This window comes from Egretta garzetta, unplaced genomic scaffold, assembly GCF_000687185.1.
Source record: "Egretta garzetta isolate BGI_Z169 unplaced genomic scaffold, ASM68718v1 scaffold69, whole genome shotgun sequence".
Lineage (NCBI taxonomy): Eukaryota > Metazoa > Chordata > Aves > Pelecaniformes > Ardeidae > Egretta > Egretta garzetta.
The window spans coordinates 2,780,400-2,807,038 of NW_009260790.1; the positions used below are offsets into that span (position 1 = coordinate 2,780,400).

Below are 26,639 nucleotides of genomic sequence, written 5' to 3' on the forward strand. Positions count from 1 at the left end.
AAAATTTATGTCTTTCAGCTCTCAGCCTCTTTCTGATGGCAGTGAACATTAAGACTCCAGTGGTCGTTGAAAACATCACCCTTATGTGCCTGCGGATTCTTCAAAAGCTGATCAAGCCACCTGCTCCAACCAGCAAGAAAAACAAGGTACTGCCTTAGATGCTGAGCAAAGCATCTGAAAATTTGCTGACTAAAGTCTGGCACACTGATCTCAGTCATTAATAACTTTGTGAGGAAGCCAGGGCTTGCTTTTCCTCATCATAGTTACTAGGCAAGCACAAGTCCTGTGACTCTTGTCTTTGCAGGCTGCCAATTACAGGTAACTGCTTTCCGTTTTTTACTGTTCTTTAGTGGTTTTGATCACTACTATTCAAAACAGGGCTTTGCTTTTTTCGGCTCAGATTTGAGGCATGGGAAAAGAGCTACTTCAAAGCTACGGCTTGGTTATTTTGGGCAAGCTTTTGGTGCTTTCAACAGCTTTGTAGAATGAAGTACCTAAACGTGGCAGAATTCAAGTACCTTTGACTCAGTTTTTTAAATACAGAGCTACAATTCTGATAAAAAGGATATTGATTGGCTGCTCCTTGATTGTCATGTAGGATAACATTTGCAAGGGAGAAGGTCTGTTTCTGCTTTGATCCAGCTATCTGGTGATCACAGATGGATGTCAGAGATGGGTTTACTGATATTTCAGTAGTAACTAGAATGAGACATCTCTCCTAGTTCATCATTAACAGAAACTGTATGGCCTGCTGTTGTCCAAGAGCTGCATTTACCTGTTCATGGAGCAGACACAACCGGCGATCGACATTACAGGAGTTACTCTTAAGGGAACAGGCTGTGGCTTTCTGAAGAATCACAGAGCTGTTTTGTTTATTAGGATGTGCCTGTGGATGCTCTCACCACTGTGAAGCCTTACAGCAATGAAATCCATGCACAAGCTCAGCTCTGGCTCAAGAGGGACCCCAAAGCATCGTACGAAGCTTGGAAAAAGTGCCTCCCTGCCAGAGGTAGTTCTGTGCTTTTAACTTTGTGCATTTTTGTGAGGGAACATGTCTGTCCCCCCAGGTTTAATAAGGAATGTACTTCTGTAGAGTTGTGTTGGCTTCTGTCCCGACATCTGATACCATCTTAGCCATGTGGTCCTTAGAGATTGTAGCACTGATTTTTCTGGGCTGTTGTGCTCAAACCTTGAGCAGAAAATGCACTGTGCCTGAAGATAATCAGGGGAATGTAAAAAATGAAACTTGTTGCTTATTTAAAACGATACCAGCCAACTGAAAAGCTGATTGAATTCCCCGAGAGGCTATAGGAATTGCATCTGGCTTGGAAGTGACCATAGCTCTACACAGAAGTGAAAATGGCAGCAGAAAGAAGCGAAAAGCTACTCAGCTTCTCAGCTGGAGTTTGGAGTGTTCCAGTATAAAGAAAAATATACAATGGTAGTTTGCAATTAGTAGCTGCTGACAGTTCTCTTAAGCTGTGTTCAATATTGCAGGTATAGATGCCAATGGGAAATCTCCCAGCAAAGCTGAGCTTCACCAGCTCTACTTGTCAGAAAAATATGTCTGGAAATGGAAACAGTTCATGAGTCGCCGTGGGAAGAGAACTTGCCCTCTGGATCTGAAGCTGGGACACAACAATTGGCTGCGACAGGTAAACGTGGGTGAAAACTGCAGTGGGCAGAGTTAACAGTCAGTATTGGTAGCTTGCTGTGCTTTATACGCTTTGCAGATGATATGAGTGGTGATATTAGGGGAGACGGGGAATTGTGTTGCCTACACAATGCATTGTTTAAACATTTTGGTAGCAAGTAAAGTAGGCATTCCCACAGAAGTGTTTGGAAGAACAAGAGAACACGGCCACCGGGTCACCAAACTGTCCTAATGTACTCTGTGCCTTTTTGTAGATCGCACTAGTTCATCTGTGCACATCAGATGATACCATCTTTTAATGCTCTTGCCTTAGGTGTTGTTTACTCCTGCCACTCAAGCTGCAAGGCAGGCTGCATGTACTATTGTGGAAGCTCTGGCTACCATCCCCAGCCGCAAACAGCAGGTCCTTGATCTCCTGACGAGGTATTTCTATGTTGCCACACTTGACAGCTCCAGGATCGTTTTTCTTTAATTCCCATGAGAATCTCTCCCTTCTTCCAACTTTTCTGACACCTTTCCCTTGTGTACCTCTGGCTCACATGTCTTTTGGGGCTGGACTCTAAAACTTAATTAGCTGGGATGGTATAGTTTTAGAAAGAGGGATTTTTTTGCTGTCTGGCAATAAGCTATTGTAGTTCTGTGCTTTTTCCAGAAGAAAACAGGTAGTGTTCAGCTGTGGGGACGACATTTCCCCTGCCTCTTAGGCAGAAGAATAACAGGGTGAACTCCTGTGACATAACTTACCCCAACTGACACTAGTAGCACAGTTGGGGAACTCTTTTTGGGGGGTCGGGAGGGCAAAATACCACTTTAGCCACTGAGCAATGGGCATCAGTTATGCTGTTAGCTCGGAGGACAACGGGGAGGATAGATTTGTAGAGGCTGCTTCTTTCTTTCCATGGTGTCCTTAAGCTGCGAATACCTCTTGTTACTGTGGAGTGGTTGTCAGCTTGTGTTTCTCTTTACTAGCTACCTGGATGAGCTGAGCATTGCTGGCGAGTGTGCCGCCGAGTACCTGGCACTGTATCAGAAACTCATCAAACCGGCCCACTGGAAGGTCTACCTGGCAGCCAGGGGGGTTCTGCCCTATATTGGCAGCCTCATCACTAAGGTATGGACTTGTGTGGAGGAACTAGAGAGCAACAAAAAGCTTGTCCTTGACCTGTCAGCTTGGCTTTTTTGCTTTGAAATCTTCATCTCTTCATTCAGTGCCCTGTTGCTGACCCTTGGCAGGTTTATAAAGTTCACACTCCTGCACTGTCATCTCCGAACAGAAAGAGCTACAGCGGTTTTAGCCCCAGCTGTAGCATTCCTCAGCACAAACTGGCTGCTACACATTGATTAACTTCTCTGGGGCCAGCTATGCTAAGGGGTATAAATATTGCTACACTGTCTTGGCACCAGGTCCAGGCTGGAAGCTGTCTTAGCTGCCAAGCTGGACTCCGAAAGCCCTTAATGACAAGGGAGGATTAGGTGTGCTATCATTCCTTGAGTGTGAATTACAGCTTGTTGGAGAAGCACCATGTTTAAGTTGCAGTTTTCAGAGTGTTAAGTCTTAGGAATTTGCTGTGGTGATCCCTGGTGCACTCCAAAGAGGCAGATGACACTATCTGGTGGCCTTGAGTCCGTCATGGAGGGCCACTAGAGCAAAGCAGTAGCAATAGGTAGGTATAGGGAGAAAATGAGGAGGAAGCTTGGGGTAGTTTTTCTCTCCTCTCCCCCTTCCTTCGCCACTGCTGCGCTGCAGTTCTGGTTTCTCTGTGGCTGGCTGTTTCTCTGCTGTCTTCCTTTGCACCTCGTGTTAGACACTCGGCCAGCTAGTCATTATTGGCATTTCAGTTTCATGTCCTAATGGGCTTGTTAATTATTTTCAGGAAATAGCTCGTTTACTTGCCTTGGAGGAAGCAACACTCAGCACTGATTTGCAGCAGGGATATGCCTTGAAGAGTCTGACAGGTATTTGGTGGCATTGACACAAGTGCTGTAGTAGAATCAGAGATGGGGTGATCATTGTTGCATAACAGCAAGTAACAGAATTTCAAAGAGATGTGATTCAGTGTTTCACAATTGTCAGCGTTGGATTTTTGCCATTGGTTTAGCACTTAATTCCTAAATAGATTTTTCCTTATTTTTTTGTGGTCAGTTTTAGTTTTCAGTTACCTGAACTGCGGTAATGTATCATGAACAAACTTCATCATATCACGTTTCTTCTCTCTCTCTTAATTACACTCATTGTACAGTATAATTGCCAGGACCATTTTAAACACTGCTGATTTATTCCTACCTGTTGTTTCCTACCTGCTTATTCTATGGTAGCTTTTCTTTTTTGAATCTTCTACGGCATGCTTTTTTCAAAAACTCGTTGGAAATGGAAGTACATCATTAGCTAGGTCATTCTTTACGTATCCTCTTCCACATTCTTCAAAAATTAGTGGACTAATTCATAAAGCCTGGCTTCTTGCAAGAAAAAGCATGTTGATAAATATGTCATGGGAAAGAATCCAAGTCTTCACTGATGCTGTGCTTTACTATGGGAGCGACCAATTTGGTGATACAACTGATACATCATGTACTACGCTTGCTGTCGCATCATCAGAGCTAGCTTAAATATTAGAAGGGGAACTTTTGAAATATTTTGCAACAAAAAAATGTCCAAAAGTGCAGAATTTTGTATAAAGCACTTAGAAAGCTCCTTGTACGCTTTTCCTCATTCTTTCACCGTGGTCCCATGTGCTATAAATTATAAGGCAGCTCTTGCAGGCCGTGAGTTTTGCCTCCCACCATTCAGTTCATAGAAGTGAGATTTAAACCACAGACTGACAGTGGGAGTTGTAAGAAGCATTTTGTTGTGCTGCTTTTATGATATTGTGCCCTATTTGCTGTCCACATGTAATTTAGAGCTAACAAATCAAAGCTCTCTGAACTTCCTGAATATCTCATTGTTTTATAGGTCTTCTCTCTTCCTTTGTGGAGGTGGAGTCTATCAAGCGGCACTTCAAAAGCCGCCTGGTGGGTACAGTCCTGAACGGTTACCTGTGTTTGAGGAAGTTAGTGGTACAGAGAACAAAGCTGATCGATGAAACCCAGGACATGCTGCTGGAGATGCTGGAAGATATGACAACAGGTAAAAACCACCTCGGGGTTCCATAAATCCAGAGTCTGGGTCAACCAAGATGAAAAGGCAGATAGTTGCAGCCCCACAAAGAACTTCTTTCTGAAAGACTACTGTAGTAAAGAGGGGTTTTTTATGGTTTGGACCTTCCAATGTTTCCTTTTGGCACAGAAAAGGTAAATAACATTCCTGGAGTCGTCTCTTACATTCCAGGAATTTAAACCTCCTCCTTTTTATAGGATTGCTTTACTGCAGCCCAAGCACGCAAAGGGTTTTCCTAGTAAACATACCAATAAGCAGCCTTTCATCTTTTAAGTAGTGGACATGCAAAAGAAGAGGGCACCAAAGTATGGTGCTTATTGCAGACAGATTTATTGTGTATGCTGCATTAAAATGGAACCTATAAAATTGATTCCTGCGTCTTTTTTAATACTTCTGTTTCTTGGCAGGCACAGAATCTGAAACCAAAGCATTTATGGCAGTGTGTATAGAGACTGCAAAACGTTACAGCCTTGATGACTACAGGACTCCAGTCTTCATCTTTGAGAGACTATGCAGTATTATCTATCCTGTAAGTACAGAGATGGCTGTACTGTCGCCTATAAAGTTAGACTTCTTAAATAGATACAGTTGCTTGTATTTTGGCAGAAAACCTATAGTGTCTACAATAATGATTTAATATTAGCCAATGTAGAACTGGAGTAATATGCTATCCCTTTTGGGGGTTTTAGTATTCAGGTTCCCTGCCATGGCGTGCTCTGTGCAAAAAAGCAGAACCAGTAGTACTGTTTCACACTGAGGAATTTGCTTACTAAATGACACTAGTCATCCTCTACATGCCACATGTGTGGCAGTGTACGGCAGGATGCACCAGTGATGAAAGGACTGGAGGTTTAGGGACATCCTGTCACTTGCTACCATAAAACTGCAGGAATGGGAGTGTGGTTGGGGAAAACTTACTCACTCTGTCTCTGCTGCTGGTCTTTAGGAAGAGAATGAAGTGACCGAGTTCTTTGTAACTCTGGAGAAAGATCCCCAGCAGGAAGACTTCTTACAGGGCAGAATGCCAGGAAATCCCTACAGCAGCAATGAGCCTGGCATTGGGCCACTCATGAGGGACATAAAGAACAAAATCTGTCAGGACTGTGACCTGGTAGCTCTGCTGGAGGACGACAGTGGAATGGAGGTGAGAACGCACAAGTGTGTATTTCTTGCATGGATGCGTGTGATGCCATTTCTAGGCAGCTGATGATTGCTAGAATGGTGATGCAATGTGAGCTGCTTCTTGACTTTTTATTCTCTCCCTTCCAGCTTCTGGTGAACAATAAGATCATCAGTTTGGATCTGCCTGTGGCTGAGGTCTACAAGAAGGTGTGGTGTCCCACTAATGAGGTATGTGTTATCTTTATATATATTAACAGCACGAAGCATCTGTCCTCGATATTAACAAAAAAATGGGGGGAAAAAATAAAAATCACACACATCAGGATTTATTTTCTGGCATATAATTTCTTGGGTATAATTGGTCAGCACTTTTTTGTGTTCCCTTAGGATAGACCGTTACTCAGTTCTCCAATGTAAGTGATTTAAAAGCACATAACGCTGACCTGGATGAGTGTTTGGGAACTTAGCTGTGTAGCGTGTCAGATACGTGAACTGTCTTCTTGAGTAACAAACTTTCTTACGTTCCTTTGGGGAAATAGCTGAACTTTGTGTCACCGCCTTTCAAAGCACATTTCACACTCTCTCTGCACGTGACAGTTTAATGCGTGTGTACAGACAGGGACACCAGATTGCTCCATCAATCTGCGCTTCAGAGATGAACCCAAGTTATTTATGCAGAGAGAGCATCCAACATTTCTCTGTATTACTTTGCACTTCTGCTCTTGTGCCTTTCATATAAGGATCTCAAAAACTTGACAGATTTCATCATCCCAGTTTGTTCTTAATAGTGGGTATTGCCTGTGTTTCAGATGAAGAAATGGACTCAACAGTCTTAAGGGACTAGGCCAGCTTGTTCCAGAGGCGGACATGGTCCAGAACAGGCTCCTCCTTCCTTTTTTTGTAGCCACTGAAATAATCTCCCACTGAGAAGGAATCCATCAGACTAAATCTTGCCTGTTACGAATATATTCTTTACAGGCACTGCTAGTAGCACTTCAGATCATAAAAGATGACCGATTTGCCCAACATTTCTTGTTCGTTCCCCATTTACTCTTGTGTTGCAGTCAAAAGTGACTGAAACCTTGGTTTCCTGAAACCATTTGTTTGGTATGCTTGTGGGGAAGAATTCAAACAAAATGCCTCTTTTCAGTGAATTATGATACGGGGAATGGTTCTCATCAAGCTTTATTTAAGTAAAAAAGCCTTCTGTACTGCAAAATCAAACCCAAAGCTAGGTGATAATTTTTTAGCAAGGTGCCAACTTGAATAGGGAAGTGCAGTGCTGGTCTGAATCTGTGAAGACTAATTTGAACTCTAATCAAGTTACTGAGGGAAATCATCGCATGCACTGCCCCAGCCTGCCTGCCCGCTCAGAGCAGCAAGGTGCTGTTCCTGGGAGATGCCGAGCTGTAGCTGACGTGCGGCTCTCCCAGGATGCAGTGCTGATGGTGAAAGGCAGAGTTTGCTCAGCATTCCTGTCGATGAACAGCTTTCATCCGTCTTCCTTTGTGTGCCCCTCTGCAAAGCGCTTCTGGAGCCGCAGCTCATGTTCCCTAGGAAATAGACAGGCGCACAAGAACGCAACCTCAGGCCCCTTTTTGTTTCCCTTGTCTCTCACTGGCTTTTTTTGTTCATCTGCCATTTTACCAGGGCCCCTGTGGTGTTAATTGCTGGTCTCTAGCATGGCCTTTGAGCAGATCTTCCCCCCGGGGCTTTCCCTGTGCTTATGTATTTGCTGTGACATTAAGCACTGCTTATTCCACATTAGGCTTAGTGCGCTCTCTGACAGGTTTTCTCTTGCAAGGTCTCCTGCTCCCAAATCTGGGATTTTTCTTTTCTGCTTTTTATTCAGGCCTATGGATTAAAATGGAAAGTTTAGTGATATGCTGTCAGTATTTCCAGGTGGAAATGCATCTGGAAAACTAGCCCTTTCCCAGGGTAAAAGCACAGCTTGTGCTTCAGTGGGTTTAGCTGTATCATTTTAGTAATATACTGTCTTACTGAAAGCTCATTAAATTGCCTTTTACTCCTCCTCTTCCATTTTCCATCACTGCAGATTTTATCTGTTTGAAAGCACTCATCCAATTAGCCTCTCCTGCTTCATTTACTGGGCTGTGCCTGATCCCTGTATTTCCCAGGTATGCTGTGCAATACCCTTGGAGGGAAAGGTTGCCGTGGAAAGCAGGCATTTCCTTGTAGATGATCACATTTTGCTTGGCTAGATCTTTCACTGAAGGAAACTGTTGGAGAAGATATAAGGAGGAAGAAGCTGTTTATTTCCAGCCTGTCCATTTAATTGGCAATGCTAGGAAAAGGCAGACAGACCAACAGATGAGTTATTGATGTTTTTGCAGGTGGTGGCTTTAGTGTTGTTTTTAATTCATCTCAGTAAGGGGAGAACGAGGGAGTGAAAGGTTTCTCTGTGTTACCATCCGCAGTCAAAACAGCACAAAGGAGAACTGTGGCTGGAGTGTCCATTATACACTGTAACGAGAACCGGGCTTGTATATAAGTGTCTGCAGAGATATAGTTAATATAACGCTCTCCTCTCTTGCAGGGGGAGCCGATGAGGATCATTTACCGCATGCGAGGGTTACTAGGAGATGCAACTGAGGAATTCATCGAGTCTCTCGATTCCACTACTGGTAATGCACTTGTCTCCTGAAAGCTGGGATTAGATTTGAAACCTGAGGTTCGCTGCAGAGCAATGACACTATTATCCTTACAGCAGTGAGCTTAAAGTTGATTGACGTTGCTTTTGCTACATTTACCTGCTTCACCTAGGAGGAGGATTTTAACAATGCTTTAAGTCTATACTTTAAACGTGAACGCTTGCATGGCACAGGACTGTTCTGCCTGGCCCTGCTTCATGTTCCTGCTCAGAATTCTTTTCATATTCAATAGTCAAAGTGACTTGAACTGTTGGTAAATGTGTCCTCCTGTACTTTCTATTTTGCTTCACTGTTTTGTCCCTGCACGACAGGGGACTGCACGAGCTTGCCATGTTGTGGCTGCTTCCTCTCTTCACAATCTGTGTCTGTCCTGTAGATGAAGAGGAGGATGAGGAAGAAGTTTACAAGATGGCAGGTGTCATGGCTCAGTGCGGAGGCTTGGAATGCATGCTCAACAGACTGACTGGAATCAAGGACTTCAAACAAGGCCGGCACCTCTTAACTGTGAGTCTCAGCTTCTGTTCTTTGGGGTCAGGAGTTACGTGCTGGAAAATGCCACAGATGTTATTGAAGTTTAGTTGTCTGCCTTGTGTTGCAGTTTAAGTGTTGGAGCAGAGGTTTCAATTCACTAATTCATGAAAACCTAAGAATTTCCTCCTTTCTCTCTTCTGTTCCTCTTGGTTAACAATTCTATACAAAGCCTTTGAAGTGTGTAGAAGCTGAGGAGTTGGTAAGACTAAATCCTATCTTGCCGGAGTGATTGTTTTCTGCCTTGGCCTTACTTGAAAACCAAAGCTGTCCTAAGGTTAATATTGGTCTAAAAATCTGGCTTGTACTTTACACCAGAAGTCTGGAAACTGGCTATATTATCAGATGCTTTTAGTTTCAGCAAAATCCTCTTACTCATTTTGAAGGTACTGTAGAGAACGCATTCTCTGTATTTTGTAGGTGCTGTTAAAACTGTTTAGCTACTGTGTGAAGGTGAAAATAAATCGTCAGCAGTTGGTCAAGCCGGAGATGAACACTTTGAATGTCATGCTGGGAACTCTTAACTTGGTAAGGACAGCCTGGACTTTCAAAACATGTTTTCCGTGGACTCTAGTTATTTTAAACTACCTCTGACTGTTATGCTGCCTTATGACAGCTACGAGAGATCTTAAATATTGCTGGACTGGAACTGCAAACTATCTGTTAGCCATTCCTTATCTGTTAGTGAGTGAAAGTGTGTGGGTCAGTTAAACCAGTTACTGCTGGTGTTGCAATAACTCCTGCCATCTTCTCCAGGCTCTGGTGGCTGAGCAAGAAAGTAAGGACAGCGGAGGAGCGGCCGTGGCAGAACAAGTGCTCAGTATAATGGAGATCATACTGGATGAATCCAATGCAGAACCTCTGAGTGAGGACAAGGTGAGAGCCTGGGGTCGAGTGCACGAATGGAAATGTTGACTGGGATTCAAGGCTTGCAGATACCTTATTATGGTGATGCTGGGCTTCAGGAGCTGTAGAGGAGTGCTAAATGGGAGCCTAACCCTTGTTACGCTTGCTGGCATGTCTTAGCAGGCCTTGGAGGTAGGGCAAGAGGAGTGCCCTGAACCAAAAGCACTGCAAGGCTTCTTTAGAATGATTCTTGCACAGTTGGGGTGGGGGTTATTAGACACTGCTTGGATCCCGTCCTTGCTGCTTTGGGCCACAGGCCAGTGAGAGACAAGAAAAGACGCAGCTCTGCCTTGTTTTTTTGAGCGTTTTCATATGTGTTGAAAACGTGATTGATTTTCCAGCTAATTGAGGACGAAAACTGTATCTCAGCTGGACTGAGAATGAGAAGAGTTTCTCACTCATCTTTTTAAACTATGGTATATACGAATCTGATGTCCTTTGGGTTGGAATTATTAGACCTTTTTGACTGGAAAATGCTTTAATAGAAGGTGGAACAAGTCAGGTGTCAGCCAGAGGAGTTCATACAGCCATTCCACAAGGCATTTGGGAATGAGGCTGGGTTCTTCACCAGGCTGTCTTTATCAGGGTCGAGACCTCTAATCCTTCAAGACTGGAGTAGTCTACCAGCTACTAGAGTGAGAGTTTTCTTGAAGGTTGTAGATTTATTCTTGAACATAAATTGTGCTCCTCTTCCTTTGCAGGGTAACCTCCTCCTAACCGGTGACAAAGATCAGCTGGTAATGTTGCTTGATCAGATTAACAGCACTTTTGTCCGTTCCAATCTCAGTGTCTTGCAAGGCCTATTACGCATCATCCCCTACCTGTCCTTCGGGGAAATGGAGAAAATGCAGATTCTGGTCGATCGATTCAAGCCCTACTGTAATTTCGATAAGTATGTTGTCATATTTCAACTAAAAGCTCGTTAAATCAGTTGTACTGACAAGTCTATACCATTTTTTCTCATTGATGCTTACTTCAGTGTAATGCAGAGCTTCAGAGATTCCTAGTGCATAAGCTTAATTTCCTATTTCACTTCTAAGCCATTTTTAAAAGAAATATGCAAGCGTGTAGCTTGAGAAATAGGGCTTTAGAGTATATTCTGAGGTGACAAGGGTCTAAGTCTTTTCTGAGTCTCTGAGCTGGAGTAGGTTACTTGCGTTCAGCAATAATGTAATGCAAATTACAGGCAGAGATTTTTGGAGAGCCTCCAAGTTACCATTTCTTCTCTTCGTTCAGGTATGATGAGGAGCACAGTGGAGATGATAAAGTTTTCCTAGACTGCTTCTGTAAAATAGCCGCAGGAATAAAGAACAACAGCAACGGCCATCAGCTGAAAGACCTCATCCTTCAGAAGGGAATTACACAGAATGCCCTTGACTACATGAAAAAGCACATTCCCAGTGCAAAGAAGTAAGAGTCACTACTTAATGTATGTCATAATCCTGAACATCCTTCTCTCATTTCATCACCACAACAATCTTCCAAGAAAGCCGTTAACAAGTCGATATTCAGAAGCATTTAGATTTGGTACAGCTGTGATGCAGAGGGTCTGGTGAGACAGTGCTACTATAGAGATGGGCTACTATGGAGATGGGCCTGTAATCTTCCCGTTTGATACCCATCCAGGCTGATTTCTTGGATATCACGATGCTTGTGTTTCCTACCTGTTCCCTGCCTATTGCACTGTAAGAGCTTTTGCTATTGATGCCCAGCTCATGAGCATAAAACAAATCCCAAGGCTAAGAGTTGACACTATGGCTATTAGCATGCACAACATGGAAGTGGGAGTGTGAATGTCACTTCATTAATTAACGGAGGAGGGACACAGGGGGAAGGGTGCTTGTCTTGCCTGCAGCCTGCGCTCTGCAAGCTGTGCTGCTGGCTGACCGCCAAGTGGCTTTCCGGAACGGGTGACTGACTTCAGCTGCTGCCTCTTGTTTTCTGTGCAGTTTGGATGCAGACATATGGAAGAAATTCTTATCTCGACCTGCACTTCCTTTTATCCTGCGCCTGCTCCGTGGACTTGCTACACAGCATCCTGCTACGCAGGTAAGAAGACTGTCCTGAAAGCCAGGCAGGACTTGACTGGCTTGTTACGCTGCTTTTTGTGGCTGTAGCCAAGCAGTTATTTCTATAGTAGTTGATTCTACACTGTTTTTTGTTGGGCTTGGAGAGACACACCAGCTTCAGGTATCATCTGCTAGTCTGGAAAAGTCTGGAGGGCAGAAGTTTTGACTTAAATATCTTCTCATTCTGTGTGGTGTGAGATTTACACACCAATGTGAAGAGAAGGTAATTTAGGACTGTGAACTATATAGTATTGATAGGCTTCTCAGGGCCTCATTGTTGTTTTAAGAATGCTCTTTATCCAACATCTATGTCTGACCTCTTAGTAATGGCCAGTGTAGCAGCAAATTGCCCCAGTCCCATACGCAGTTTTAGGGTCCAGGGTCCATTAGGAGCATCAAAGACAGACAGACACTTGGCAAAAATTGTTCCAGATCAGTGCTGCTGCTCAGCTGTCATTTGTGGGATTAGAGGGAACAGTTAGTGCCATGTGCATCCTTTTTCTGAAGTAAGTGCTGTGTTTCAACCCCTATTAGGTGCTAATAGGTACAGACTCGATTACCAACCTGCACAAGCTGGAGCAGGTGTCTAGTGATGAAGGGATCGGGACGTTAGCGGAGAATCTTCTGGAGGCACTAAGGGAACATCCAGAGGTGAATAAGAAGATTGATGCTGCCCGGAAGGAGACACGTGCAGAGAAGAAGCGCATGGCCATGGCAATGAGACAGAAGGCCTTGGGCACTCTGGGGATGACGGTAATGTCTGTTTGCCCTGACTGCAGAGTAGTGATCTAGTGATCTTTTATTTCTGTCTTGCTAAAACTGCCACAACAAGGGATTGTGTAAAATGATTTACTGACAAATATTGCAGGGCTCAAGCCCATGGTTTGCCTGGTGCTGCTGGGAGAGTAAATACGGTTGCTAATAGCAGGCTGGGAAATGGGCTGGGCATTCCTGTTACAGTGGTGGGGATGGTGGTGTTCATCATTGTCTTTTTAACCTGCTTGAGTTGTTCTCTCTTTCAGACAAATGAGAAGGGTCAGGTAGTGACCAAGACAGCGCTGCTTAAACAGATGGAGGAACTTATAGAAGAACCAGGTCTGACTTGCTGCATCTGCCGGGAAGGATACAAGTTTCAGGTAAAGTGAGATACGAGGTCCTCTCAGCTGGTGGCTTTGCAAACGTATCCGGTTGCACAAGGATTGGTGCGTTGGCTCTGGGATATGAGGAAATCTCAGGTTTGGTTCTTGGGATTGGTAATTCCAGAGGTGGTTGGGAAGTGGAGGTGTGCTTCCAGTGAAAGCTGGAAAAAGATTTGATCAGTGTAAGTTTGAAGTAGGGAAAATCAGTGCAGTGTCAAAATAGTATGAACAGAAGTGATTGATCTTTAACATAGCTGTTATGTCATTGCAGCCTACGAAAGTCCTAGGTATTTATACTTTCACCAAACGCGTTGCACTAGAGGAGTTTGAGAACAAGCCCCGAAAGCAACAGGGATACAGCACAGTCTCTCACTTCAACATTGTCCACTACGATTGTCACCTTGCAGCTGTTAGGTACGTTCCGATCACAAGCTGGATGGTGGTGGTTGGTGTTATTTTCCGAGGTGGTTTGTGGGCATGGCACTTGGCCTCGTAACTCGGGATGGGTTTGCTTATGAATTGATCGCTTTGCAGCTTGGAGACAGCCATGGGCTCCTCTGTTGTGATCTGCTTTAATGTGCCAAATAGAGGTCAGGCCTGGACACTGGGAAGTGAAGTCCATAATTGAAAAAGGCCTGGGTGGAATTGTCAAATTTTTGATATTTTCTTAGGCAAAATCTTGCATACTTCTAACTTGCCTGGGTGTGGCTTGCTTTCTCAATGCAGACTTGCTCGTGGCCGTGAAGAATGGGAGAGTGCAGCCCTGCAAAATGCCAACACCAAGTGTAATGGGCTCCTGCCAGTCTGGGGACCTCATGTGCCAGAGTCTGCTTTTGCTACTTGCTTAGCACGGTGAGTAGAAAAAGTTACTTCTTGAGCCGTTCTGCATTTGGGTAGCTGAACTAGTACGTTGCCACAGAGGTGTGCTAGTTTCAAACCATGTAATCACAGATGATGGCAGCTAAATCTTAGTAAACCCGAGCCATTTCAGATTCTACCATCAAGAGCACATCTCCTAAAAAAGTGTGGGTGTCTGCCTGCTTTTTGGCTTCATATAAATAAATAAATTCATTACGTCCTTAGCCCCTGGTCAATCCTGAAGCTGCAGCATGCAGTAACCATGTTGATTCATTTGCAGTGCAATGACCCTCTGCTTTACAAAAAAACCCAAACCTGTCTGACACCAGCAGATTCCCTTGCATAGATTTCCAAACCTCTGTTGGATGGTAGTGAGTTACAGTAGCCTGACCACTTAACCTAGAGCAGATGGAGATGGTTTATCCTGTTAATATTCTGGTCCACCTTGTGTTGGGTTTGTACAGTCATGTTAGAAATGAGGACTGGTAACATCTTCAGTGCATTTGAGCCAGGGAGCTGTATCCCAAGCCCTGGACATACGAAAATAGTATCGATGAGTGTATATGCAGATGGAATTAGATTTGCCAGAGTAAGCCGAGAGACTCCCTTTTGGGAGGTTAATCGAAGGTAGCAATGCTTGCATTTTTGTATTCTGTTCATTTTTTAAAGTGTTTCTGTGAAATACTTGCTCAGATCCTGAGCTATGGTGTGGAAGAAGAAAGTTTAATAAAGTTTTTAATAAAGTAACACATACTGCTGTTTTTCAGACACAACACATACCTCCAGGAATGCACAGGGCAGCGGGAACCCACCTACCAGCTCAATGTCCACGACATTAAACTGCTATTTCTCCGTTTTGCGATGGAGCAATCATTCAGCATAGATACTGGAGGAGGAGGAAGGGAGAGCAACATACACCTCATTCCATACATAATCCACACGGTGCTCTACGTCCTCAACACGTCAGTACCTTTCTCTTAGCAACAACCTCTGCCTTCCACTCTTGGTCTTGGAAAGGTCTATGAGGGCTGCAGGCTGGGCTTTGTTACATGTATGTGGCAAGAAAGATGGGAAATCACACAAGAGTTTTAGGAGAAACCAAATTGCACATCTTAAGCAGACTGTTACAGGTTTATGTTGTTTGGAGTAAAGCGCTGCCTGAACATGCAGGATAACAGGGAACATACTGAGTAAAAGCAATTGGGAATTAGCTTCTCTTTCCATTCTAGACGTAATTATTACCTCTGGGGTGAGCAACAGGCTTATTAGATTAAAGAAACGCTGCCAGCTTAATTTTCTCTGGAGCAGACAGAAGAGAGACACTATGATGAAGTAATTGTTAGTTGAAAACTTAACTCTGGTATCATTTTATCCACTATTAAAATAACACAATCAGTTTTGACATACTGGAATTCTCCTGTAGTGTTCAGGTCCATCATATTTTCCTGACATTTTCAAGATTTTTTTTTTTATTATTATTTTTACCAATAAACAGCAGCATAGGAACACTTCTGCTGAAGTGTTTCAGTAAGATTTATGCAAAGCATAATAAGATACGTGCGTGCTTTGGCTTGACACAATGTCTTAAGTGTACAAATCTATAAGCACCTAAATGCTTTGGAATGCATGAGCTGGTTCGGATAATACAGTACCCCATGCGGAAATGTAAAGCCTATACGCCTTTTATTTGTGTAGTTAGATACTAGAAAGTAATACTAATTAGATGAGGGTATAAATGTTAAAATACAGCCCTCTTCAACCAAGGTTACTCCAAATAGAGTGCAATGAAATCTCTCTCGTGTTCCTGCCTGGAACTAATCAACATTTTGGCTCTAATACAGTTTGTCTATTGTTTTTAATATCTATCTCCAGATCCCTGTGCTATTGTTTTCTGAGTCCCTTGGGAGACAAATAAATAAAACTATTCTTTTCATCTCGTTAGTCTGCTTACTGGCACCAGAGAGCCCAGAACCCGCTGTGCGGCTGTTGTATAAAAATGCATTATGTAGTTTCCAGACATTATTTTTTTCTAAAGACATGTTTGATATTAAGTGGAGAAAATGAAGAGCTACTAGTTGGCTACCAGCTGCATCATGCAGCAAATTAAAAGGTCAGACAACACTGACACCCAGACACAGCTTTATCTGCTAGGGATACTGCTTTATACCTTACTGATAGGGAGGGCATATCTAACTGAAAAATTGAGGGACCTACCTGGCTGGAAGCCTATTTCTGATGGCGTAGAGCAAGAGACTGTGGGAAAGGGTGGTACATCTTCGCAAGGTCTATTGTAACACAGAGATTGCGCGGTCGGCTCTGGGGTGTCAGGACTCCTGAAGAGACTGGAGCCAGGGGAAAGGAAAAAATTACATATATAAGCTTACAGTAAATTCACTATCTTTTTGGTTTTGAAATTGGCCTCTATATTCTCTGTGATTGCTTTTGCGGTAGATGAATAACATAAATTGATTCTAAAGTCTGGCTGTAGGAGCTGCACTCACGTGCTTAGTGTCAGACGGGAGATGGTACAACCTGAACACATGGACTGGCTGGCCTGACTATTTTTTCTCTGGAAAAAAAAAAAGTAGCTTTACAGTAGTATTGCCCTCTACTGGGGCAATGCCAACTGCCTTGCAGACCTCTCTAGTACCATACACAGCTCCAAGGAAAAGTGAGTTTGCTAGGCTTGTGTGCTTCACTGAGAGCAAATGCTCAACCAGTGGATGAATTGGGGAAAAACCTGACCGTGCAAAGCTAGCGCTGCTTTCTCCTGTGTTTCCTTTACAAAAAGCTCCTGAGATGTAGCAAATTAACATGTAAGAGCCAGAACAGCTGCTGAAGCCTTTCTTGTGTTTCAGAACTCGAGCAACTTCGAGGGAAGAGAAAAACCTCCAGAGCTTCATGGAGCACCCCAAAGAGAAGTGGGTGGAGAGTGCCTACGAGGTGGACGGGCCCCATTATTACACTGTGCTGGCGCTGCACATCTTGCCCCCCGAGAAGTGGAAAGCCATGCGAGTGGAGATCCTCAAGAGGCTCCTCGTCACCTCCCACGCGCGAGTGGTGTCACCAGGGGGAGCCAGCAGGTTAGCCAGCACCCCTGCTGCTGCTCTGCAGCTGCCACCTTGCTCACATTACTGTCAGGGTCGTCAGAGCCCCGTGACAGCTTATGGGGAGCTGAGGAAAGGAGTGTGCATATTTTAGAACAGCAGATAGTAACCCGTCTGAGTAGCTTTGTACTCAGCTTTGCAGAGGTATGAGCAGGAGTGTTCAGTTCTGGGTGTTTTTTGGAGCGGATCGATCAGTTGATCAGTGGAAACGATGCTTTTCCTAGGAGTATAGCTAAAAGCAGGAAAATGGTAAGATGCTCATTTCCCCCCACCTCAGGTCAAACGCTGTAGTAACTTCGCTGTGTGCTGTTTCAGAGCTGCTAGCCTGCTCTCTGCTTGCCTTAATAAAGAGGCTGTTTCTGTGCTCTTTTGATCAGTGCACCAGCTTCCTTAAATAGAAAAATAGAAATAGAAATCAAATGCCATTGCTTTTAAAAAAGAAAAAAATCAATAGCAGCTGTCAAGCACTTGAAGTACAAGAATAAGTGGCTGTGCCTGCCTGACAAAAGCACGTATTTCCAGAGAAGGAAGGGGAATTCCACTTTCTGAAAAGATGATTTTAAATAGCTGTCATAATTAGGAATAAATTCATTATTATTCTAAGTCGCCTTAAAGGGCATTCTTATTCTGATGACACTAATTATCTGTTTGATAAAGTCATTACATTGTAGTAACACACAACACAGCATGCATCAATGCTATTAGAGGCATCAAAAGTGAAAGAGCCCTTAAAGGGGCTCCTGTATTGATTTCTGCGCTGGTTTCTGCTGCTCAAGCTCAGCCTGCTCTGTGTTCGTGTCTCCTATTTCCGCCACCCTGCCTGAGTTCTGGGAAAGGGGGTTTAACAGTTACAGGCGATATTATCGTGGAGGTCTGTTTTCTCAGACACAAGGACGTGCATCTTGTCATGTGGCCTGCGAAAGAGTGGTAAAGCAAAACCCCTGTGTGGGTTTGCTGTGGATGTTTGGTGTTTTTTAAAACCCTCAGTAAATTATTCTGTTTCTCTCCCAACTTATCTCTAAGCATATATGTAATAAAAGCATATTGAAATGGACATAGCAAGAAACTTCCAGCTAAACCATCCAATCTCTGGAATTTCAGGGGAAAACACTCAGAAGTAGTTCTCAGGAATTATGTCAAGGTTTATTCAAGGGCTTTCTTTAATCCCCGCAGACTTAAGAGAGCACAAAGCCTTCCACTGATAATACCGCTCAGAAATAGAAATATGGCTGTTCTTATTTCCAGGGTCTGCGCTTATTTATTCTTGTGGAAAATCAGGAAGAGGGCGATGGACAGTGAAATGCTCTGCAGATAAGTGCCAATACCTTGAATTTGTAGGCGAAGGCAGAGAGGAAGCCAGCGTCTGTAACATCAGAGCAATATGTCTGCATAGAAAAGATTAAAATTAGCATTCCATGTTAGATGCAGTGGAAGGGTGTTATCTGGGAGCACCACCACTCAGAGTACCTCGGGGTGGCATGGGCTGAAGGTTTGAGAGACGCAAGGACTCACTGCTGCCTTTACTGGGGGAGATGGAGAGGAGTCGCTATAAGAACCAAGAGTGCATCTAAAAGCAGCTGAGGATCAACTTGTGATCCTAAAAAAGGCCTGTAGATCTTACTAATGAAGGTGCAGGCAATGGTCTACATTCCCTCGTACGTCAATGAAGGCAACAAAAACCCCAGTGCCCTGGTTAGGTGTTTTATCCAGCTGCTCAGCTGGGATTAGTCACTGTAAGACAGATCTGAGGAGAATCTAGCCAAAAATGTCTTCTGTCTCTGCCAGGAGCTACAGCTATCGCAGTTTGTCTACAAGGCCAATGTGAGGGATATTCAGCACCTTCTGGGTTTTAGAAATGCTTTGTATTTAAATCCAGAGATGATGTTAGCGGGTTGGATAGGAATTCTGGGTTTGTTCTTTGTTTGTAAACAGAAAGGACTGAATTAAGTGACCTGTTACTGGCTCGTTACTACTGAACCAAGAATTCTGGCTAGAAAAATCCTATAGACACTTTGCAGTATAGCTTTCATCTGGGAGGAAAATATCCTTTTGATTTTTTTTTTTTTTCCTTTTGCTCCTGACTGTGACCTTTCTAAAATATTCATGAGAGAAGCAAGGCTCCCAAAGTGTTCATGTCTAACTTTCTGCTGGCAATCCATGCATAGCTGATGAGCCTGAACCCAGCTTACATTAATGAAAATGCGGCAGCTATTATATGAAGTAGCTGTTCCAGAAGGTAGCTACCAGACTTAACCCACAAGGGCCTTTTAGTTTTCAATTAAAGGAGCAGACTCCAATTAGATCAAAACCATTCACATAAAAAGAAACCCTGTCTTGCAGTATTCGGGAGTCTAGAATTAGCCTCGCTCTAAGTTGCTGTTCTTCCCATGGAAATTTAGTCACCTTTACTAATTGGTTTTCCTTTAAATAATTAAGCCTAGCTGCCCAAGCAGACTGCCACCTACCAAGCCGCCTATTTTAAGGGCAGACACACAAATGTAGCCTTTTAGAATAGAGCAGCAAAATGTTCATTTCCCCCCAAAAAACCCCCCAGCTGGACCCATGGTCAGGCGATATCCTTTTGTCTTGCTGACTTGCGTTAGTGTCAGCTGAACTCGTTCTAGATGCATAAAAAAGGGCTTTTTTTTTCCCCCCCCCAAAGCTTGTAAGTGGCAAGCAGGAGGCGGCATGTGATGGAGGCAGATGTACCTGAGAAACGCATGCAAGAAAATTCCAAACCCATTAGAATTGCTGGCAGGAGATTCTGCCTTGCCAGAACCTGTTTGTGATTAATCCTGTAAACTTCAGGAGCTGTTATCCCAGGACAGCTCTGCACCTTTTATAGCATTTCTCCAGCCAGATGCTGAATTTCCAGAAGCAGAAGTCCTCCTTCCCTGGCGACAGAATAACCAGGAAGATATTACATGGAAATTCCTCCATTTCTTCAAGGACAAGCTATTTCCCTCAGAGTCTTTCAGAAATGCTTTTGTGAGTTAGAAGCAAAAATTTGTTCTCTGTCATCGATCCAGGCCGTGTCTGAAAACTAGGCTTAGTTATTTCTTCAGGACTCTGTTGTACTCCAAGCAGTGAGCATACAGATGGGGGCTGTGCATTGCTTTGTCCGACTTTGCTGTTGACTTCCTACATAGTCTTAGCAGTGCACTTCCCTCTGCGCTTATTTTCTTCCTGCGAAATAAGGTTTCATTGGCTAACTGCTTTGGTTACACTAGGCACAGCTGGTAAAGTGACTTCCTACCCAGAGGAATTGTTGCACAGAAATTACGGATGCCTAATGTTTGCTTTGCGTCCAAGAGCACACAGCAAAGCTCACTTGGAGCCATTCCCCTGCGCATTATTGATAGGCTTTTTGGCTGTTTCAGCTTTCATGCTATTCATCAAATTGGTTACCAAAGCATGGTAAAGTGATTAACTCAAAGATTGATTTCATTATCTTCCTAGACTGGCAGATAAGACGGTGAAGGAATATGCAACGTACCGCTCTGGCCTTCTCTTCTGGGCCCTAGTAGATCTCATTTACAACATGTTCAAGGTAAGAAAAACACTGAAGTTCATCTGAGCAACTGCATGCATCTGAAATAGAAGGCAGAGTTTGAAGCCCCTTTTTCCAAGATCATTGTAAACATAAAATTTCACCTTGTATGAGCAGAAAGGCCGTAAGAGGCTGCCTGTGCTTATTGTACCCCTTGGAATTTGGTGTCTGAAGGATTGAGAGACTTTCCCAGTTTGCAGCACTCCTGTATTGTGTATTTGCTTTTTTTTTTTTTTCGCCCCTGTTTGTCGTTCACTAAAACAAGGACATTCAGAGCTGCACCAGGGAAACAGTTGGGTAAGGAAGGAGATAGGGGCATCCACCAGAAGGAAACAGGCAGCTTCCAAAGAAGGTTAAATAATTAGGGTTCGAAAACGCCCACAACCTTGTTTGCATTCTGTACAAAAAGATTATAAAGTCACATAGAGGGTAGCTTCTTCTATGTGGCTTGTTTTATAAGAGGCAGGGGATGCAAGTGCCGAGAGCAACAGGAGAAGGCATCAGGGTTTGCAGTTATTCTTCTAAATAGTTATTTTTTGGACTGATTTGGTCCCATTTTCCCCTCTCTTAGAAGGTGCCTACCAGTAACACAGAGGGAGGCTGGTCCTACTCTCTTGCTGAATTCATACGACACAATGACATGCCAATACACGAAGCTGCAGACAAGGCCCTGAAAACCTTCCAGGAGGAGTTCATGCCAGTTGAAACATTTTCTGAGTTTTTGGATGTGGCTGGTAAGTGTGCACTTTCCCTTTTATAGGCTGTCTTATGCAACTCGTGACTGCTGCTTGCTTGAGACAGCAGCATTCCTGACACCGCTGCCGCAGCTTGTTTGTACGAGGCGGCGAGAGGAGGAGCCCTTGGCACTCTGGCTATTGCCTAAGCTATTTCAAAAACAGTTGGGAGACACGCTTGAGCATCCCCAGACAGGAAAATTTCTCTCGCCTGATCCTGCGGGTCCTCCCCCTGCTCTGTTAAACATACACACGGACATCACAGCTTAAGGGTGGTTTTGAGTGTATGTGGTTTGAAGGCTGATAAACAGATGTGACAGTCTGCTAGAGGCAGAGGGAATTCCTGCCATAGGGATTTTGGTATCCCCAAGAGTCAGGAGATGCTGAAAATTAACATGTGGAGAAGCTACTCTTACTTCGTTAGGAGTTAGTAGTGTCCCAGGCCAGTCTCTGCCTGTCCAACGTATGGAGCTGCCAGGCAGCAGCTAGCAGGGTCCCTACAGTGACTCTGTTGCGACAAGAGCAAGTGCCACATGGATTCAATGTACACACTTTGGTCCCTTCTGTACATGCATCCAACAAGGGTTTATCTTCGTCCTGTCCATACTTAAAATAACATTGCAGCTGTCATTATTAACTTACACATGCCCTAGCACAAATCCCTGATGTGGGCAGGAGAAAACCCCTTGTGGAACTAATTATTCTGTGTTGTCTTCTTTGGTTTAAAGGACTCTTATCAGAAATCAACGATCCCGACAGCTTCCTCAAGGATCTTTTGAACTCCATCCCCTGAGCCGCCAGCACAGAGAAGCATTGGGCAGAGACTACACTAGCTTGCCTTCCATCCCTTTGTGTTCCTCCTTGTGCGGTCTGTACTTCCCTGAGGAGTGCTGCAGTTTTTGGTTTTGGTTTGGGGTTTTTTTGTTTTTGTTTTTGGTTTGTTTGTTTGTTTGTTTTGTTTTTATTTTCTACAATTTTTCTTCTTGGAGTGATTTGGAATTTAGATTTGTTTTATCTTGTATTTCAGTGCTTCTGTCTGTAAAGCCTTGTGTATTCAAGCTGGTTGAAAGAACTTGTACAGAGAGGAATCCAAACCAGTAAATCTTAATGCTTTAGCGTGCACCTCTTTGAAGTTAAATAAATCAAACAAATGGGTAAGATGGGTTTGACTAGTACTTTAACCATGCAGTAGCCGAAATGCCAAGTTCTTTTTCATCTTTTCTTTCAGAGCTCCTTCTCTCAGGGCTCAGAGCTGCTGCTCTTTCCAGCCCGTAGCCTGGACAAGGAGACACAGGAAACAAAAGGCTCGTAGTGAGCAAGGAGGCAGGCTGACACTGTCTTTACTGATTGTACATGCAGAGCAGGTTTCCCCTTGTGGGACATGAGCCTTAGAGACTCGTGGACTGCAAGGACAGCGTTTCCTTCCACCCCTTCTTCACCTGGGTGAGGGCAGCTGTCCCAGCCGCAGTCATCTCCCCTGGCGCTTCGTGTTACCCCTCTCCAAGGCATGTTGCATATCACGGTGTCTTTCCTGACTTTACTCTCACCGAGGCTGTATTCAAAACAAGCGCGCATGTTGTCGCCTCCAGTCGCGTAGTATGGATGGCGACGTTACCTCTCAGAGGGATGCTACTCACATCGAATTTATTTTCTCTCTCTGGTAAAATTTTCAGCTTCAGCAAAATGCATGGAAAATAGACACTGCACACTTCTTGAGCCAGCCACTTGCCCTTCCGATAGCTTGAGTTCTGGTGTGCATGTCCTGGCCTGAAGCCGAGTACCTGCTTTGAATACAGCCTTGCCTTTTCCCACCCAGTTGTGCATGCTGGTAACTTACCTTTGCCACCAGTTCTGCTGTCCTGTAACCCAGCTGACACGTGGTTAAGCTGGAATCTAATAAAGCTTTCCCTGTCTTCCTCGTCTCTGTTTGAACTTGAATTTCCGCAATCCTAACACCGTCCCATCCCATAAATAGTAATTATTTTAGAGGCTGAATAACTCGGCAACCTATTTGATGCCTTTTGTTAGTGTTGAGCACGCATTCTGATTTGGCAATTAGCAAACGGGTGAAGGCGCAGTGTTTTTCTTCTTGCCTCCTTGGGTGCTTATGTCACTCCTGGCAGTCGGATTTGGTCCTGGGGAGGAGTGCTGAGTAGCAAGCCACCTCGAGAAGTTTGGGTTAGTGTCTTGCAAGGGGCTTGAGGACATGCCAGTGGGCTGCTGTGTCGGTTGGGTAAATCTGTCTTGCCTTAGGAAGGTACAGGAGGGGGGCTCACGTGTGGAGTTGGTTCTTCTTTAAAGATGTTTAGATATTACACTTCACCTGCCTTTTAACCGCATAAAAGAGAAAACCACACCTTGTTTTAAAGCACTGTAAAGTCAAACCTAACAGTCTTCTCTCCAAATAAGCAGCCATAATATACCTATGGATGCACAAGCGTTGCTTACCCATACTGGTGTGCAGTAGCTTGGGCCATACTTCAGAACCCTTTTGGAGAAAATGGCCTTTTGAATCAGTGCCATTCCTGAAAGCAGCAGTGAGCTGGTAACAAGAGATCAGGTTTTTATGTTCTGGTTCTAATGCTCCTCGCACTATGGAGAGTTCAGGTGCAAGACTGAAACTCCAAGGCTTTTTGACTTTGTCATTTGTGTAAGATTTAAGCTCCAGACAAGAACTATTAATGTGATTCGGAAAGCAGGGGAGGAATACTAGGCTGCCTTGCTACCTACTTGCTGTGTCTTTTCACAGAAAAATACATCTTTTCCCCTTCAGACGCAGCCTCCGCGTGCCCGGCAGTCCCTCAGCTTTTGCTTCACAGCCGTTGCCTCACTGGCACAAAGGAGGACATTACAAATACCTTGCGCAGTACCTTTCAGCTCACCCAACGAGGTAACTTCAGTGTAGGTGCAGTTTTTGCTGATGCAAATCCTGGCATAGCTCCATTTATGCTGGCACAGGTCTTTGGTGGAAGCAGTCTCTTCTATTACAGGAACTCGTGAAGTTTGTACCAGCATAAATGATTCTTTTTCTATCCATGCAGTTGGATCAGCAGATCCTTAAACTTACCAGGAGCAGAACACGATTGCCATTTGTTCACCGACATTATTACAACTGCGAGGAAATAGGAGCTTAAAAGGAGGGCATAAACAGTGTCCTTACCAGTATAAGCGCAGTTGCAACAAACTACTCAGAGCTGCTCTAGAGGGTTTTGCAAAGGCCCAGAGATGTGTTTTGGAAAATAAAGGTGGCATATCAAGTGCCTCCCTGCCCAGAGCACAAGAGGGCTGTGATTTATGGGGAAGCCAGATTTGAAAAGAAGGTGGAAACAGTATGATGGTGCTTCCGCGGAGCAGAATAGCTTGGGAGGGACTCACGACTAACAATAACAACCCCAGAAGACCTAGAGAGGGACAAGAACAAAAGGAAAGTGTTTTGGAAAGTTTCAGCTGATGCAGACCACACACAGAGGCTCAAACATTCGCAGTACTGCACAAAGGCGATGCACCCTGGGCTGCGAAATCCCCCACTGGCTGGGGCTAGGGAAGTCAGCAAAGACTTTTGGGGGAAGTGTGTTACTTAAATTAGAAGTAAGAGAGGAGCAAGACTGAGAGGAAAATGCCTCAAAAAAAAAACCCCCAACCCACTAGCTGAACAATAAAGAGTCAACCTCCTCTCCAAAAAAGAACAGTTTACTTGTAAAAGACATTTTTTTGAGGAAAAAAATCCTTTGCGATGCACGAGAGCCAGTGTGACCTCCGCAATTGCTTTGAACCCAACTTCACGGGCAAGAGCTTCCCTGACACGATCTGACATCCTTGTGACAGCTCTTCACACTGGGTCAAGCCCCAGTTATTGTTTATTAATTAATCTTGGGAACGACGCCTCCCAAGGAGAGCAAAGCACCCAGTCCTTCCCCAGGCACTGGCTTCAGCAGGGACGTGCCAGGCTCTCGTGCTCGCTGCAGGTAAAAAGGCCCCCGTGAGCCTGAATCCAGTTGTTGCCGCTGCCACGGCTCGCTTCTGCGATCCCATGAACCCGTCAGGCAGGTGGCACCCAAACAAAACCGCCTGGCACCCAGGGCTTGTTCTGTAGAGACAGGAAGCCCTTGACCTTCCCCCTTGTAGTTCATGATGGTTTCCTCTGTCCTGCTGCCTCCTCCCTTTGTAATTCCCTTTTTCAAGCCAGGCAAATGCCCTTCTGGAAGCTTTGCATGGCTGGGGTGCTCTTCCCGACAGCTTTCCCCTGGGTTGGGAAGCCTTCCTCCCGCTCTTCTCTGCCCTGCTACCAACACTTCCAACCAGCTCTCCATCCAAGTTTCTCTCCTGTGTTTTGTCTCTTACTGTAATTGCCTGGAAGTATTTTCAAACAAGCGGTGGATTAGAGCTGCTGAGCATAAACACAACTGTGAGCTGCAACATTTTGATGCCATAAAAGATTCCCTGGATTTCTTCCGATGCAGGAAAAGTGATTTATCTCCCTGGACATGCGGCTTGTTTTTCAGGCAGGGGACAGACGCGTGGATCACGTGCGTTCAGCAAGACAGTGGTGGAGTCTCGACGATTACATGGGTATGTCTCGGGGTTGCAGTCCCCAATGCAGAAATTTGAAGCACGAAGTCTCTTTTCCCCCTCATCCAATGTTTTTGGGGAGCCTTGCTATGTGTGAGCACACACTGTACCCGAGGCTACCTGGGTATTGAACAGCAAAAAACCCTTTCGTACAAAATCATTACCCGTTTCTGCCGAGGTGATGCTGAGATGTTGCTCAAGGAGCCTACAGCAAAGTGAAAAAAAAAACCGCATGAAAACAGCTCCTGCGGCAGGGCTTGCACTTGCCCTGGCAGAAAAGTTTGCATCGAGTGCTTGCTGAAATGGGGTTTGATGTCTTTATTTACCAAAATGCCTTCTGAGGTGCCTGAACCACTGGCTGTGGGAAGCACAGAGGCTTGTTTCTGTGCTGGGCAGCTAATTCCCAGGGAAAGACCCCCAGTTTGCTCCATTTGAAGGCCACCATGTAGGGCAGGACCGTCCCTGCTGCTGCAGCATCTTTAGGTGAATTATCGGTCCCCCCTCATCACCTCCTGGCTCTGCAAACCTCGTTGTGCTCTCGGTATCGCTGGCCACTGCACGGCCACTGCACCAGCAC

At 44.5% G+C, this 26,639-nt stretch overlaps 1 protein-coding gene across 1 annotated transcript in view; it reads left to right on the forward strand.

Annotated features, from left to right (window-relative positions):
* Nucleotides 1-25,114, forward strand: part of UBR4 (ubiquitin protein ligase E3 component n-recognin 4) — a 77,791-nt gene extending 52,677 nt beyond the window's left edge. The window contains exons 83-108 of the mRNA XM_035901868.1: nt 19-146; nt 880-1,009; nt 1,498-1,655; nt 1,968-2,077; nt 2,624-2,765; nt 3,529-3,610; nt 4,605-4,778; nt 5,216-5,337; nt 5,755-5,952; nt 6,078-6,158; nt 8,488-8,575; nt 8,979-9,106; nt 9,551-9,658; nt 9,887-10,006; nt 10,738-10,928; nt 11,273-11,446; nt 11,986-12,085; nt 12,640-12,858; nt 13,128-13,241; nt 13,516-13,658; nt 13,971-14,096; nt 14,870-15,064; nt 16,961-17,185; nt 20,669-20,759; nt 21,331-21,493; nt 22,222-25,114. Coding sequence (XP_035757761.1) covers nt 19-146; nt 880-1,009; nt 1,498-1,655; nt 1,968-2,077; nt 2,624-2,765; nt 3,529-3,610; nt 4,605-4,778; nt 5,216-5,337; nt 5,755-5,952; nt 6,078-6,158; nt 8,488-8,575; nt 8,979-9,106; nt 9,551-9,658; nt 9,887-10,006; nt 10,738-10,928; nt 11,273-11,446; nt 11,986-12,085; nt 12,640-12,858; nt 13,128-13,241; nt 13,516-13,658; nt 13,971-14,096; nt 14,870-15,064; nt 16,961-17,185; nt 20,669-20,759; nt 21,331-21,493; nt 22,222-22,286 — 3,575 coding nt within the window. The 3' untranslated portion in view covers nt 22,287-25,114. The remainder of the gene's footprint in view (nt 1-18; nt 147-879; nt 1,010-1,497; nt 1,656-1,967; nt 2,078-2,623; nt 2,766-3,528; nt 3,611-4,604; nt 4,779-5,215; nt 5,338-5,754; nt 5,953-6,077; nt 6,159-8,487; nt 8,576-8,978; nt 9,107-9,550; nt 9,659-9,886; nt 10,007-10,737; nt 10,929-11,272; nt 11,447-11,985; nt 12,086-12,639; nt 12,859-13,127; nt 13,242-13,515; nt 13,659-13,970; nt 14,097-14,869; nt 15,065-16,960; nt 17,186-20,668; nt 20,760-21,330; nt 21,494-22,221) is intronic.
* Nucleotides 25,115-26,639: the final 1,525 nt, after the last annotated feature.